The following is a 16858-nucleotide window of genomic DNA, read 5'->3' as shown; positions in this document are numbered from 1 at the left end:
GTAACAAATGAGAGGCATCTTGTAAGGTCCCTGACTTCTGACAGGTCCAATTCAGGCCATGGCTGTCAGCGAAGGGTATTTCTAGGGAAGCGTTAAGTGTTCTGCAACAACGTAGTGCTAGACAAAGCATTTCGTATATCGCATATAACCTCCTAGTCAATAAACCGCTTGAAGTTAGAACTACCACCAATTCCATCGACTTAGGATCATGTGCGAACGTCAGGCTGACGTAAAAATCTAACCTGTTTTCTGCTCGAGAGCTTCGTTTTATGGGCTGGTTTCTGGTGTTCATTTTTAATTCATTAATGACAGGTAATGCAAAGAGACATGATCCATGAACTTTTGAAGGTCAGAGTAGGTCGCTGACGTAAAATGACACAGGTTAACCCTTTTCTTTCAGGATAAATTGACTAGCGTAATACCTGACGCTTATTTGGGTGTAAAATGGGAGCAAGTAGGCACTTCGTCACCTTAATCTTATAAAGGTCAATGAAGGTCACTGACCTTATTGAGCTTTTGTTTAGAACAGCTACCTAGTTTCATGGAAGTTGCATGAGAATGTCTGGGGCGCTTGAGACACTTATCTGAAGTTTAGCCTTTTTGACCTTATTTGATCCCAAGATCATGACCTACGAACCTCAAATTTTGGCAAAAATTAGTTAACGTACAGTCCAATCCATCCTGAGAATTTGGCGTCTTCAGCTACCTTGTGTTTTGGGATCTCAGCAGGGTCAAATTGCCCCCCACCCGAGCGAAGAGTATTCAACCGGCCACCCAGGTACGTGTTAACGTGGTCATGTTGGCATTTTTAGGCACCGTGCTAGCCGCAAAATTTGGTTTCGTAGCTCTGAGACAATTTAGGATCAAATGATAAGGGGCTGGTTGACTGTCACTAGGTTCCTTTGGTTGCATAGGCTCTCTCTTGTCACCCTCGAAAGCGACGAGATGGAAATAACTGCCGTCCGACGAGGGTTGAAGGGTATATTTGATATTTGTGTGGGGTTTTGAAATGAAATCGTAATTTTGAAGATCGTTTAGTGCAGTTCACAGCCCCGCTCTTCTCAAGACCTAAAACGCTCTAGCTTCGGAGCTACACGCCCGCGGATATGTGCCGATTTTCCCTTGCAGACTATTTCAAGGTCATTTAGGCCTTCATGACGTCATGCAAACGTCATTCTAAGCTTGCTACCCCATTGGCTATGCGGCGTTCCAGGCCAAAAATAATACAAAAATCTAGCGGTTAATATCTGGCGTTCATGAGCGCGATTTCCAGATACCATGGACACCAATAGGCTCGCAATTAATGCTGAGCAGGTTGTTCAAGTTGCAATCACGGATCACGTTTTGTGCCACATAACATAAGCAGTTGGACGTGAGTGCTAGTTGTTACGGAAATCAGACTTTTAATGGAATAACTCGAAAAAGCGTTACACCTGAGTATGTGAATGCAAGTAAACACATCAAACTCAATGATAAATGTGCTGTAACACAACAAGGAAGGACTATAACACGAGCACATAGCGGTGCTTGATTCAGCACACCTCCTAAGCATCGTTTCGGCCATCTCTCGGGACGTTGAAGTACTACAAGTGAGTGCTGGGAAGGTAATTTTGCGCGGCTTACCTGACAACACCTCAGTCATACAAACGTTTCAGGATGCAATCAAATGTTGAGGATCACATTTACTACGGATAGAAATGCTGTTGTCTAAAGCAGGCTTTTTCATTCAAAGTTATCTCAATAATTAAAAGTGAGTTTATCTCATCACATATGATGCTTGATTCAATATCCTCAAGTGTGAACATTCCTTTTGAGTTATTCATCGCTGTTTTAATCAGTTATCTACTACAATGTGGGACATTCAGTTGTTCTTGGTGTGTGTGTGTGTGTGTGTGTGTGTGTGTGTGTGTGTGTGTGTGTGTGTGTGTGTGTGTGTGTGTGTGTGTGTGTGTGTGTGTGTGTGTGTGTGTGTGTGTGTGTGTGTGTGTGGTGCGCGCGCGCGCGCGTGTGCGTGTGCGCGCGCGTCTGCGTGTGTGTGTGTGTGTGTGTGTGTGTGTGTGTGTGTGTGTGTGTGTGTGTGTGTGTGTGTGTGTGTGTGTGTGTGTGCGTTTACTATAGCATATGGTTTGGCAGAAACACTGGTTTACACTTCTATAATCGACATGTGCTTGGCTTTGTGCTTGGAGCACGTCCGTTTCAAGTCAAACATCCTCATAAAACATGGTCTTCACTGGGATCTACGAAATCATAACAAGCCATAGCTCACAAGCAAAAGAAATGACAGATACAGGAGTCCCGTCAGCCTGTGCGAGAGCCGGCTTTCCCTCCGCCAGCCGGCCACCACATGGGATTATCTCTCGCGGCGTACCATCAAGAGGCCGTTCCCGTGAGACAGAGCGCGCGGCTCCCCGATCGAGCGCTGCGTCTCGGGCAGACCGGGTGCGATCGGAGACGCCCTCCCCCATCCCCTCCCCACATCATTCCCGGCCGACCGGCCGGGTCGTCGCATCTGGCGGCGGCTGTTCTCGAGCCCGGACGCGACGTCCGCCGTCTGCCGACGTCAGCAGTAAAGCAACAAAGGCAGCCGCCGCTGATCCGAGCCGGGGTGTCGTCAAGCTGGCTTTGGCTTGGGTCTGCCGGCCACGGCGCCGTGCCGTGCCGCGCCAGGTCGGCCCCCGGATCGGGACGGGCGGCGGCGCATGTGCGGACGCGGACGCGCGGCGGGCACGCGCCGCGGTGGCTGTCGCGCTCATTCGTTCTTGTTGTGTCGGTTAGGCTTAGCGAACGCAAGAAAAACGAGGCCGACACCTCTGCGGCGAAAGTGCTGAAGAAAAAACAATGGGTTGATTTTTAAAGCGTTGCTGGCTTGGCCGCCGCAGGACAACGTCTTGTAAACATGAACTTCGTAACCGTAAAAGACTTGTTGGCAAAGGTTTGCAGCAAAGCTTCATGATTTCTTAGTTTATAGTCAAATTCATGATTGTGAAGCAGGCTCCAGGTCAAATTTCCGCCGATTGGTATTTTGACGCTTTTTAACTATTAGGACTCTTCACTGGAGCCGAGACGAAAGGCAGAAGAGGACAGCATTTTGAGCATTTTGAACGTAAAAGTATACCAATATTTATAAATAGCTTGAGCATAAGTGAGCAGCTCATGGTTTATGCGGTTTGACACAACAAATCAGCATCGAACTCATGCTGGATGGTCGGTGGAGGGATGTGGATTTAGCACGGCTTTCGTTTTCAATGGCATGTGTAATGTAATTGCGGTCTTTCGCTCGATCATTGCTGTGTGTAAATGCATTTGACTCGCTTCAATCGCAGTGTGGTAGGTTTCGTGCCAATGATCTAAAAACGCTGTGTTTTTGGGGTCATAACAGGCATCAAAACGATATCCTAATTAACAAGGACCGTGCAAATCTTTTTCTTTTCATTCAGGTAGAAACGATTTATTGATACTCGTAAACACCGACACTGACACTCGACACTCGTATATTAAGCGTCTATTATGCGCTGTCGTGTAGCCGTTTTTCATCACATGGAATGGGAAAGATCGTGTGAGCCAAGGCGGAGTAAGAATGACTTACCGTGAATTACGCAACCGAGTCAAACTTCCCGTTTGCCTTGCGCGAGGTAAGACCGATGCAAAGCAATCCTCCGGCCACCATTTCCAGCAGTTTCTTCATTTCAGGCACAACGACTTCCCGTGGAATCTGAGAAACTTTGTGCACAACGAGGTGGACGCCTTCAACTTCAGCGCCGACTTGCGCAAGGTCGAACCTTGGAACCTGAGTCGCTGGTCGCATACGGACCTGCCACGTCTCAGGCGGGGTCAGGTCGGCGCCCAGGTTAGTAGCAGATGCGCAAGGTCACGCAGGCAAAAAGATGTTCTGTTTTACCTCTAAGCTCGGAAGGTATGCGTTTAGTCCGTCTTTTAAGGTGCACGATGCAAATCTACCGCAATAATCTCAATCACGCACGCCATTGGTAATATCCAGGTGCGCCATCTAACATACACTTGGAACCTGCCGGATGAACACCCACGTCAAGCAACGTTAGCCCTTTAACCGCTAAACACTAGGGCAAAGCGTGCGATCCCAATCATGTTCCGGGTTCGCTACGAATGTTTCCATGTAGAAAAGGAGCATCGGACAAAGTTTAAGTTATGATACGCACGGAGAACTTGTATAAAAGCGAAGTATTGTTGTCACGCTTGCATTGTTTTCTGACCTTATGCGGTTACTTTTGCATCAGAGTTGTAAATCGGTTATAAGTGTTGTTTTACAGCAACGACCGAATGAAAGCGGGGCTTTCAAATGCCTCACTCTGTACTCCAAAAGTTACTTCACCCGCCCGTCTCGTCACTTCCACCTCAATGGCGTAGCTAGGATTTGGCCCAGGAGGGGGGGGGGGGGGGGGGGGGGGAGGGAGCAAATCAAAACATAGAGAGTCGTTTCAGCCAGGTGGCTGCTTCTTCACTATCGTCGCCGTTTTTTGGTTTTGAGAACCTTTTCTACGTTTGGGATCCAATTTTGATGTTTTGAGGGTAAGTTGCCATGTTTTAGGAGCCCTAATGCCGCCTTAACCACTCAAAAGTTATCGGGATCTTCGTTGGCAAGCCCCGCCCCCATAAGTATCGTATACGACTTATGACCAATCATGTCCGTCCTGCAAAGTAAAAAAATAATTTTCATAACGTGCATGCAGAATCCCCACGCCGTCACTGCCGACGGCGCTCAGTAGTGCTATGGAAAGAACCCCGGACACTTAAGAGCGCCATGAGACTGACGGACGTGCTCGTAAGACCAAGCGGGCTCGCCTGGCTAACAGGAACAGGCCAAGACGGCCAATCGTCTCCCGGGGGGAGGGGGGAGGGGGGGGGGACGAACCCTTCTCCCGGAGCATCACTTCCTCGTCTCGATGGCCAGTGGAGGCTCCTGCCAGAGCACATAGCACATGTGGCTGGTGGGGGCTCACTGATGGGTACCACCCCGCCACCAACCTGGACTGGCGTTGTTGCGAGGTCCAGCCGGATCCCCCTCGCCGTGGAACGGCGGCGGTCCCCAGATGCGTCCTAGACTCGGGCGCGCTCCAGGCGAGCTGGAACATGGCTCCAGGTCCGAGACACGCAGCCCAGTGACTGGAGCAGCTCACGCAATGTTGGCCGTGGCGTTAAGCCGTATCTTACCTTGTGACTTTCGGAACACTTTCCACCCGCCCCACTACAGGCGTTTTTACAGTGGAGCGCGAGTGGCCTAAGGGACCAGCTAGGACCTGCCGGCAGTGATCGGCTGCCTCTCTCCGGTTGTGTTTGCTTTTGGGAAAACCAAGCTGGTGCCGAAGTCGCACTACAGAATCAGTAGATGTTCTGAGCTACGTGACGATGTGGAGGTCTTTGGTCTTAAACAGGCCTCCCAAAACTGACTGCAAAAACGTAATGTTCAGATACATTCCTCGCTCCGCATCCAACAACAAACATGGGGTATATATGAACAAATGGATCACAGGGGCCTTGAGCTGCTGCCTTTCCAACATTATGAGATGCAAGTTTTTCTCCAGAAAACAGTCGATATTCAGTATACAAGGAATTATTGGAAAGATTTGGTTAACAAGCTAGCATTGGTTATGTTGAGAAAAGTCGACGTTTCGACATTATGCTTTTGGTCACGAGCACATGCGAAATTCTCATGACTTTCACCAACCACTTGCAAACACTAGCACAGCTTCAGAATGCGAAGTGTTCTCAAGATAACCAATATGTGCTTGATAACGTCATTAAACCAGCGTCTGGTACAATGGAGCTCGATTGCTTTCTGCGTGCGACCTCCCATCTGGCAGTCGCATGTGACATTTATTGCCTGAAGCAAAGATGTGATCACCCGCGGAATAACCGTTCGAAGTAAATCCACCGCCGACGAGATACGGCAGATGATATCCACATCCACCAGGTGTCGCATTATCAGCTTATTTTGAAACGACTGTATTTGTCGCCTTCCGACGTCAATGCCTGCTGTTACCATAGCAGCCTGCCCACGCTGCTACCATGGCAACGAACGCACGCAGTGCTATTTTGCCAGCAGTGCCGCATTTCCACCGCGACTGGTCTTGCGCCTCTGCATTTCCAGCGGGACCACGCTGCCGAAAAAGAAGACGGATGTTTCGGGATCGGGCACGGGGCGCGTGGCGGAGATAGATGGTCGGTATCCGGCGAGCCGGTGACCCGCAGGGCAGCGGCATGACGGGCGCCGCTGTAAATCTCGCCCCGCGCTCCGGCCGCGTATCCGTCTTCCCGGCGTCAGCCCCACCCTGGAGCCGCCCGCGGCCGGGGGTGCTGCGTCTGTAGCCGGAGGGGGGTTGCCTTCGTAAGCAGGGGTACTGCCTCTGCGGCCGGGGGTACTGCCTCGGCGGCCGGGAGGTGGGAGGGGGGGGGGGGGGCTGCCTTCGTAAGTGGATGTACTGTTTCCGTGGCTGTGTGTGCTGCCTCCGCGGCTGGAGCACAGCCCTCGTCTTTGTGGGCCTGTTTTTACGCGACAGAAGGCTTTTTTGGTTCACCGAGCTGGACCGTGTGCGTGCGTCTTCCGTTCGTTGAGATCCGGTCGCGTGGCGGCTGGCGCTCGGAGCTTTCGCAGGATGGCGTCGCTTGGATTTCGCATTGCTGGCTCAGAGCGGTGGCTTGGCGCTCAGGGCGTTGGCGTGGCGCTCAGGGCGGTGGCTTGGCGCTCGGAGCGGCGGCTTGGCGCTCAGAGCGGTGGCTTGGCGCTCGGAGCGGCGGCTTGGCGCTTGGAGCGGTGGCTTGGCGCTCGGAGCGGTGGCTTGGCGCTCGGAGCGGTGGATTGGCTCTCGGAGCGGCGGCTTGGCGCTCGGAGCGGTGGCTTGGCGCTCGGAGCGGCGGCTTGGCGCTCGGAGCGGTGGCTTGGCGCTCGGAGCGGTGGCTTGACGCTCGGAGCGGTGGTTTGGCGCTCAGGGCGGTGGCGTGGCGCTCAGGGCGGTGGCTTGGCGCTCAGGGCGGTGGCTTGGCGCTCGGAGCGGTGGCTTGACGCTCGCAGCGCAGCACTGGTTGGACGCTGGCGCCGGGGAATTAGAGCGCGTCCCCGGTCGAATTTCCCCGGTCTAATCCAACCGATTTCCGTTGAGTGATGAGTATTAGATGTGTCAGCCCGTGGGCCAGGGCGGCTCTTCCGAATCGGCCACAATGCTGGCGCTACCAAAGCTATATTGCACGTCCGTGTCGTAAACTGACCGGGTCACGGCCGGGTCACAGGATTCTGGCAGCGTTCGTCTCGTAGCTCTCAAGGGACGATGACCTAAAACGCGAATCGTGCTAATTCCGGCGGTTTAGTGCCCCGACGCGGTCTGGTACAAGAAATCGTATCGAGTGATCACATGCGTGCTTTACGGTCTCGGAACCATTGCTTGAGAAAATGCCAATGCGCGTCTACAGAAAATTATTTGGTGACAATGAGCTTCATCAATGCGCTCCTGTTCATGCCCCCAAAAGGGTGACGTAAGATGTGCTATATCAGCTTCCCGGTTTTGGTTTACATTTCTTATTTGCGAGAGTACTACCCATCGTTGATGGATGCCTTGCTCCCCGGTACGATAAGCTGACAATATATATATATATATATATATATATATATATATATATATATATATATGATGTTTGTATACGCATTTCTATGGCGTCGAATTATGCGTTTCAGCACTATGTTTGAGGCCGTTCATTGAGCAGCCTGCATTTGAAGCGCCCACTGAGAAATAACAAATAGCGTTCCGGTTTGTTCTACGTGTTTGTCTGATGTCCTATGGACACACAAATACCAGTCTTAGGATGTCACCGATGTAGTCCTGCTAAATATTGAATTGAGTGCTAACGCAGTTTTCAGTTGAGCAAAAAATGGGCTCTCGAAAAAGTTTGAAACCGATAACTACATACAAAACTTTGGTCACTGGCCAACAAAGCAAATGAAACTAAGGCACAAAATTGGCAGGTTCCTCACCCGCATTTATCCTGCTGCTTTCCGGTTGCTGGCTCCGCGTTTCCGGCGCATTTACTAACTTTTTAAATGAGTTGGAAACCGAGTGGTTAGGAGTTAATGACTTTGCTCGGCTGAAAACATCCGTGTCCGTCCCCCATCGCGGCTGCGGTGGGATTTTCATTTAGTGATTTACCTGATCGCAGGTAGCTTTCGCCGAGCAGCATCCCGCTAAAAGTGTGTCAGCGATCATTACCATTCAGAAAATGCCCTGGGCTGACCGGGACGGGCCAAGTTGTGGGAACGGTAGATGTTAGACGTCAGACATAAGACCTTAGACGTATGTAAGGGAGATTCACATTGCGAACGTGACTTTTCCGTCCCCTCGTGAGAAGACGAAACGCAAAGTGGGACAGGTGAATGCTACATACGTAAAGTTCAACGCATCCATAAATCGCGAGCTAAACGGCATGCATACGTACATGCATGCATACGTCGCACTACCTAGATTATCACATGATCTCGCCGCATGTGACGTTTCGAAGCCCGTCCGAAAACGGGGACCGGGGGCCGCCTCGGCTCCAGAGGCAGCGCATTGTGCAGCGCGCCCGCCCGATGGTGGCACCGGCGCTGGGGGATGTGACATGTCACGTGCATTTGCCGGCAGTTCTGGGCAGCGTACGTGCCGTGCGAGAGCCAGTGGCTGGATGCTGTGCCCATGAGCCTGGAGCAGATCGACGTGGTGCGGCGGCTGGTCCACAAGTACCCGCAGTACCTGAGCTTCGCCACCAGCGCGCAAGGTCAGTAATTGACAGGACGCAGTGGACGTGACAGACGTTCTCGGAGGACGTGACGCGACAGAGGACAGAGGAGGAATAAGGTTTGGGGGCGTGGAGGGGTCCAGGGACCCCATGGAAGGACTCTTTTCAGTTTGTGCAGTGCGAAATGTGGTCATACTGAATTAAAAGAGCGGAACAAATTTATTTGCCGTACAGGGCGCCTGCGTCTGTCATGGCTCACATTGCATAACAGGGATTTCTGTGCCTGCAACAAGCTCAGAGTCAGTCAGTGGAACATTTTCTGAACAGGGACGTGGATGGAACCCCGAATGCCAGAGGGCCTCCCGCGTTGGCCGGAGTTCTCTGCAATGAAAGGAGACATGAGAACTTTCGATGAGAGTCCAGTCCAGAGTCCACGATGAGGCAAAATAGGAACCTTGTGTCAGTAAGTCTCCCAGTCCCTAATGCTGCCCTCTACTCCATTTCAGCCACGGGTCCGTTGAGCCGAACTGGAACCTCTTTGCCTCTTATTGGACCCCCGTGGCGATAGGAGGTCTTTTGCGTCACTGAAGGTTCCCGCATCGATCCGGGGCCAATGGCCTGGTTAGAGGGCCTTCCACGCCAAGAAGGGGACCAGCTTGCAATGCATCCCTCTTAGGGCATCCGAATCACTTGGTTGTCCCTTCCGTGTCGCCAGAATGGTAGCCGGTAGGCACCTCACCCTGGGAGGAATGGCTTGTCAGCCTCTGACCGGGAATAGTGGCGTACTCACCAGTGTCCTCCCCACAGCGCCCCTCCTCGAAAAAGGTTAGGGGTCTCGCTAGTGGTCAGTAGTGTGGGCAGAAATTAGGTGAGAAATAAGAAGGGCGACCCATGTTTGCCTGGTGGTGTCCATCCTGTCACAGAATCAACTAATGAAACAAATGTGCCTCTGTGCTAAAATCAGGCGACAGGCACCGGCCGCGAGATAACGACCGTCGGAAAATAATGCCTCCCAAGGTCATCAATTCGTACCTTTCAAAGATAAGACTGGGCCGTATGTTTCACCACCATGACTTTGAGGATGTGCTCTGAACATCTTGACAGTCACAACAACACAAAAAGTAAAGCTTTTGCATTCACTTTTCAGGCACACCACCAGATTTCAGCACCAGGCTGCGATGCTGTAAATGCTAGACCTTTCACATGATCAATATTTAGACGCGCCCGGTTGGCCGGTTGGATACCTTTCGCTTGGATGGGGGTCAATATGACCCCTCTGATATCTCAGGAACTAAGGGAGCTAGTAGAGCTAACACCAAATTCACAGGGTGTGTTGACCTGTGCGTGAATTCACTGAGGTCAAAGTTTTAGCCTCCTAGGTCATGACCGGGTAAAATAAGGTCAAACAAGGTCTCAAACTCCAAGTTGGTCTTCAATGTGTCCTCAGAGCCTAATCACATGATCATTCAAGGTCAGCGACCTTGTTTGATCTTTCGAAGGTCATGGTGACTAAAATCATAGAAGACTTATTTGAATTTTGCATTTGAATAAGCGACAAAGATTAAGCTATGCAATATGTTCCCAAAAACAAAGTGCTGAACTGGGTCATTTTAAGTTGGTGACCCATTCCGACCTATAAAAAGTTCATGGAAGATATCTAATGCGGTTCTTGTTATCGATAAATTCGAAATAGGCACCAGAAACTACCCTTCACAGTAAGCTCTAGAGTAATAAAACAGGTCGGTGTTGACCTTGGTACGACCTTTATATCTGACCTTAGGTCAATGAAATTAGGTCATTCAATCGTTGTGCTGCCTAAAAAGTATCTCAGAGATGTATGGCTCCGTGTAACACTCCGTTGTTCCATCAGATTTAACGATTCCCTTGAAATCGACTTCATGGAATCCATGGTCTGACTTTGACCTGCCGTACTAAATTGGATGTACTTACAAGGTACATTCAAGTTTTTGATACCACTCGATCCGCTATTCAATTGTTTACAGCTATGCAAAATTTTGCGCGGCCGCACCGCACCGTTCGGAAACCGTTTCGGAAACACCCCGAGGGTGTCAATTTGACCCTCCACCCGAGGGCATGTTAAGATTACATGGGTGAAAGATACACCCGGACATAACGTTCTAATGTAGGTTATTCAGGGGTCAAAGGTACCTTCGTCAGAAGCACCGTCGTCTCCATCCACCCGGAGGCCGCCGCCTGGTGTTACTCGCTGGTCGACGCTGCGCATGTTCATGGAGACTGTGATGCCGGGCGTTGGGGTTTTTGTTTCTGGGACTTGGAAGCGCGCATGTTCAGAACTATCTCACGTCACTTTTTCACCGGTCATGTCTGAACGTAGGCTGGACATCTCCGCACGAACATGGGCTGACCATGCTAATGCAGAATTTTGACCTCATTTCTATTTGCAATGTGCGTTCGTGGGGTCCTCAGTTTCTCCGTATAGAACCTAGAAAAAGTGCGTCGAAACCCATCAGTGTTCTCGTTTTAGAAAGCTTGATTGAGTCATTGCAAAATGAATGGCGCCAGTGATTTATTCCACACTATTTCCTGGGTATTTTCAACACGCAACGCCTGGTTTATTTAGTTTCTTGACTTTAAAATATAAATAGAATCGCATCTTCCGGTGGTTGCCGGCTATTACCGACGTCAAAAATGGCAACAAAAAAAAAAATGATGAAACGAAGAAATTCGTATGCCCTCAAATTCAAGTGGGCCGTATCCGTTGATTCTTTTTCGGGAGACCTTTCACTATCAAGGGGCTCTTGGTCAACCCTCTGCATCCCTTTGCCAAGGCTCTGGCTGCGCCCCTGGGTTTTTTTTTGTGTACCCAAGATCGCTCATTGGCTGTTTTAGCTGCTTAGGCGTAAGAGGCGCCGACCGAGGACCCTCTGGTCATTGAGGAGTTCCTGGTCGCCAGGTGATCAAAGTAAGCGCCGGTGGTCGTCTTTTCAGTGCCCGTCTTGCCGCTTAGTGCCCGTCTAGCCAACGATGGACCATTCGTGCCACCCATGAACCCTCTCTCTCTCTCTCTCTCCCTCTTCTCGTCTCGCACCGAGCATAGACCCCCTCTCTCTCTCGTCTCCTCTACTCGGCCTCGCTCTCTCTCCCTCCTCTCTCTATTCTCATCTCTCTCTCGCTCTCTCTCTCTCTGCTCTCATCTCTCTTCTTCTCATCTGCGTCTCTTAGTAATCTCTATCTCTCTCTCTCTTCTCTATCTCTCCTCTCTCATCTCTCTCTCTCTCTCTCTCTCTCTCTCTCTCTCTCTCTCTCTCTCTCTCTCTCTCTCTCTCTCTCTCTCTCTCTCTCTCTCTCTCTCTCTCTCTCTCTCTCTCTCTCCTCTCTCTCTCTCTCTCTCTCTCTCTCTCTCTCTCTCTCTCTCTCTCTCTCTCTCTCTCTCTCTCTCTCTCTCTCTCTCTCTCTCTCTCTCTCTCTCTCTCTCTCTCTCTCTCTCTCTCTCTCTCTCTCTCTCTCTCTCTCTCTCTCTCTCTCTCTCTCTCTCTCTCTCTCTCTCTCTCTCTCTCTCTCTCTCTCTCTCTATCTCTCTCTCTCTCTCTCTCTCTCTCTCTCTCTCTCTCTCTCTCTCTCTCTCTCTCTCTCTCTCTCTCTCTCTCTCTCTCTCTCTCTCTCTCTCTCTCTCTCTCTCTCTCTCTCCGGCAACTGATTTGCCTCTCTGGCTGTTCAGAGACCCACCGGACGGCTGAGAGCATGGCTGGGGATCCTGTGAGGGCCAGGGAGGCCCTCCCCGCCCCGGAAAACCCCATGGGTTGTTTGCCTTGAACTTGGGATTCCAAGAAGTCAAAACGGCGTCCAGAGAATCCACAGCGAGGGCCGGGAGTCCAAGCTGCCTCAAGGGAGATCTCTTCGGGGCGCGCGGTGCGAGGAAAAATGGTCGCATCAAACGAAAAACAAAACAGGTTTTGTTGTCAAAATGCCACTCAAGGTAGTACCATAGCTCTTTTCTGCCGAAATGCATGCCTTCAAGACTGGAGCTCTGGAGCGACCAGGAGCATCCGGGTATGGCATCGCAGAGCTTCTGACGTGCTCTAAACCCCTTTGCAATTTTAATGATACCCGCAGGCGATTTAACTCTAGTCCGAATAGTCACGTTTTTACCCAAATTTCCGCGCACCTTAGGCGCATAAAAATGTTGGTGATGTGCTCTGGGCTTACACGATAATGATGCCCGTAGACGATCCACTTTCAATCTGAGTACCGTGGTGCTCAAGGACGGTGCAAAGGAAGGTGCAAAAGGCGCGCAGTTTGTTTTGACTTCATCAGTTGGCGCCCAAAAAAAAATGGATCCCAGCAATATTTTGGGCGTGGTTTCGTGCATGGAAGGCCGGTAAGATTTGAAAAATTTGGAAATACTTTTCGACGACATCTAAAGCAGAGGTGTTGTACGGGACATCTTGTGTTTAACAGGGCCCCAATGGCCCAGGGACACTGGATCCTGTACCCTTCCCCACTTTCCGAAGCCAATCTCAAGCCGTCTTTGTCTGGTCTTTTGATGTAATATAATGCCTCGTTTTCAGCGATGATTTTTAGAAGACTTCCCCTTACAAGCCGCCGAGGTGCTTTGCAATTCAGGTGAAGCAGGAATGCTTGTCTGTTATTTCCAAAACAAATGACATCCTTTACTACGTCATACGTTCGTACCTGAGAACGCCCGTGACGAGGATCAGGGTATCATTATGTAATGCGTCAACATGTATCAAACCCTTCGCGATTCCAGAGCGTGGCGTGGAGAGCCGAGTGGCAAGCTGAATCTGAACATCGAGCTCTCGCCTCACGGTTACCACCGCACCCATACCCCCTCCCCCCCGCCCATCGCGCCCCGGATCGGCTCAGCTGATCGGTCGCACGCCGCCGTAACCGCGCGGCCCAGCTCCGGTCTGGGAGATAGGAGGAAAGTTTGCCGGCTCGCCTTGGGCGCCGTCGACCGCGGGCCGCGGGCGCCTCCGCTGGCCTGGGAACGATCACGGCTGATGGCCGGTGACCGGGCCTGTCGACGGTAGTTAATCGGGGAGGCACACGGCCGACAGTGTTACGGGGGGCTCCGGCGCGGCGTAGAGAATGGTCTCTGAACGGTCCAGGAGCAGTGATGGAACAGTCCTGAAATTGTCTTGGAACAGGGAACGGAATAAAACTTGGAACAAAGAACGGTCGTGGAACAAAGAACGGTCTTGGAACAATGAACGGTCTTGGAACCGAAAACAGTCCTGGAACAGGGAACGGTCTTGGGAAAAGAAACGGTCTTAGAACAAAGAACGGTTTTGAAGCAGGGAACGGTCTTAGAATATAAAGTGGTCTTGAAACAGAGAACGGTTCTGGAACAGAGAACGGTCTTGGAACAGAGAACGGACTCCAAACAGCCCGGTAAAGGATAGGCACGATAGTGGACCGGTTCCGTATAGACATTGGAGCTGTCCTGTAACGGTTAAGAACGCTTTCGAAATATCCAGGAATGGTTTTGCGGGAATGATCTTGCGACAGCCCCGGAACAAGCCAAGACTGTCTCTGGCTGATCTTGAAAATGTTCCGGAAAGATCTCGAACCATGCTCAAAGCGATCCCGCAACATGCCTGGCACAATCCCGGAACGAGATCCAGGAGCGTCCCCAGAATTATTTTGAAACAGCCTTGGAACGATCTTGGAACGGTCACGGAAACACATCGGAACGCCTAAGAAAAATGCCAGAATGATATGGGAAAGATCCTGGAGAGGTACGACAGTTATCCCAGAACGGTGCAGGATCGGGAGCAGCTCACCCGCGCATGCGCGGGACGAAATATTACCGACACTGTTTGGTCCCTACAGCGGCTTGTTGCATACAGATCCGATTATCTGTGTTGGCTGATGGGAATGGCTTCGTTTTGAAGCAGGGTCTTTGTTCGGGAAGTTTTGTGGCTTGTTAGACTTATCCGAGGTCCCGAAATTAACGGTGAAATGTCACCCCTATCCTCCGGCGGATTCAGGTCGGGACAGCGTGAACGAGGGGACATGGCCCTCCAAGGCGACGGTAAAGCAGAACCTTTTCTCCCTTTGGGTCTGATTTTCGTGCAGCTGAAACGCTGACCAGAACTTGACCGCGGAGGTTCAATGTGGATCCTTTCTTGAGTGAGCCAATCCGAGAAAGCCTGCAGACCAATGACGTCGTCGCAAACCTTGAGCTTTTATGCGCCGTATGATCGTTGCACTATGCATTATCATCCATAGAAACGGTGAAGTGAACATCGAGCGGTGAACGTGCCAGCAACTTCCCGGTCTGTTCACAGAAACGGTGAACACACCTGAAGCTTCTTGGTCTCTGTTCACAGAAATATTGGATGCACACCGCGCCGGACGAATAGCAAGTCTACTCGGCGTAGAAGGCGGCCATTCACTGGGCAACAGCTTGGCGGTGTTGCGCACATTCTACCGGTCTGGGGTGCGGTATCTCACCTTGACGCACTCCTGCGATACGCCGTGGTGAGAACTAGGACTGACATGTATGCACGCATTTAGTTTTAGGAGCGTTACAATCCAGCCCTTGCAGTTGAACTGGGATAGTAGTAGGCGATGCATCCGCCCGACTGCCTCTTACGGCATCGAACACCGCTGTCCAGGATCCTCGCCCCCTGACCTCGTCCCCGTCCTCGCCCCCTGACCGTGATCAGCGGTTGCTCACTCGCGTTCTTCCATGAGCGCCGCGATTCGGGCCGCTCACCCCTCCCTGGACGTTCGTCAAGCCGGCTGCTCATGGTTCTCCGGACGTCCGTCAGCACGACCGCTCACCGTTCTCCAGAATTTGTGAGCACGGCTGCTCACCGTTCTCCGGACATTTGTCAGCACGGCTGCTCACCGTTCTCCGGACATTTGTCAGCACGGCTGCTCACCGTTCTCCGGACATTTGTCAGCACGGCTGCTCACCGTTCTCCAGACGTTTATCAACCCGGCTGCTCGTGGGTCTCCGGACGTTCGTCAGCACGACTGCTCACCTTTCTCCGGACGTTCGTCAGTACGGCTGCTCACCGTTCTCTGGGCATTCGTCAGCACGGTTGCTTTCAGGTCTCCAGACGTTCGTCAGTATGGCTGCTTACCTTCCCCGGCCATCATTCAGCCTGGCTGCTCACTGTTCTCCGGTCGTTATTCAGCCTGGCTGCTCACCGTTCTCTGGAAGTTCGTCATCACGGCCTTCGCAGTTCTGCTCTGACCGTTTGTCAGCCGACCGCTCATCAGAATCCGTTTTTGAGCCGACGTCGTACGGGCGCTTCCCCGACCGACAGCCGGCCGCCCACCGCCGACGCAACAGCGGAGCACCTCCGCCCGGCGGGAGTGACCGATCGCCCTGGCGGCACCGCCGGAGGCGTCCCGGCCGCGCCAGCCGGCGGCTCCACAGGCGTCGCGCCTCGATGGTTCCGGCGCACGCGAGCGCCCCTGACGCATGGCGGCGAGACATGACATCGGGGTGGCGTGCCGCGCTCGATCGGTCGGCACGGTCGCCGCGGGCGCGTGGTGTGAGAGGGGCGGAGGGTGGAGCCGGCGGGCGCGGCGCCGGATGCGGGGCGCTGCGGCTCGCGGCTCGTGTGCCGCGTGCTGGAGAACACGTCCGGATGTATACGTGCCTGATGTGAACGCGCGGTGTGTGTCCCGCGGACGAGCGGTGCCACTGGGTACTGCAGAGGAATTTCAGTTGTACGTGCGACAGACAGGAAACCGGTCCCTCAGGAGATAGTTCTATGGTTACCAGGTAATCGCGATGTGACCATGTGGCACCACAGCTTCATCCATAAGGTAGCCTGCGTGCTGGCGTCCAGGCTAGGAAACACGCCCTTTCAAGAAAACGGTTGTGGCTGTTCCGGCCAGGCGACTAACTGCTGAGACACAATGCTCTAACATCTGGTGTCTTGGAGTTTCCGTGGTGTAGGTCTTCATGCATGTATATTTAATCACATTATCCTTTACCAAAAATTCGATGGCCTGTGTGTCAACCAACACTATGGTACGAGAACGTGTATTTCCATTCATTTCTTTGTAGGCAGCCTGAAAACTATTAAGGCAATTGATGATTATTGTGTCCGTGCTGAAGATCTAATGGCTGTGGAACTATAGATGAGTTCATCTT

General features: G+C 52.0%; 1 protein-coding gene across 1 annotated transcript in view; it reads left to right on the top strand.

Annotated features, from left to right (window-relative positions):
• LOC119106192 (dipeptidase 1) overlaps positions 1 to 16858 on the top strand; it is a 136037-nt gene that overhangs the window by 104912 nt on the left and 14267 nt on the right. Inside the window, exons 5-7 of the mRNA XM_037229797.1 lie at positions 3691 to 3847; positions 8643 to 8775; positions 15072 to 15222. Of these exons, the coding sequence (XP_037085692.1) occupies positions 3691 to 3847; positions 8643 to 8775; positions 15072 to 15222 (441 nt within the window). The remainder of the gene's footprint in view (positions 1 to 3690; positions 3848 to 8642; positions 8776 to 15071; positions 15223 to 16858) is intronic.

Source organism: Pollicipes pollicipes, unplaced genomic scaffold (genome assembly GCF_011947565.3).
Source record: "Pollicipes pollicipes isolate AB1234 unplaced genomic scaffold, Ppol_2.1 Scaffold_6138;HRSCAF=7277_pilon_pilon_pilon, whole genome shotgun sequence".
Taxonomy (NCBI): Eukaryota; Metazoa; Arthropoda; class Thecostraca; order Pollicipedomorpha; family Pollicipedidae; genus Pollicipes; species Pollicipes pollicipes.
Note: the sequence above shows the minus strand (reverse complement) of the source record. Positions and strands in the feature narration are given on the sequence as shown.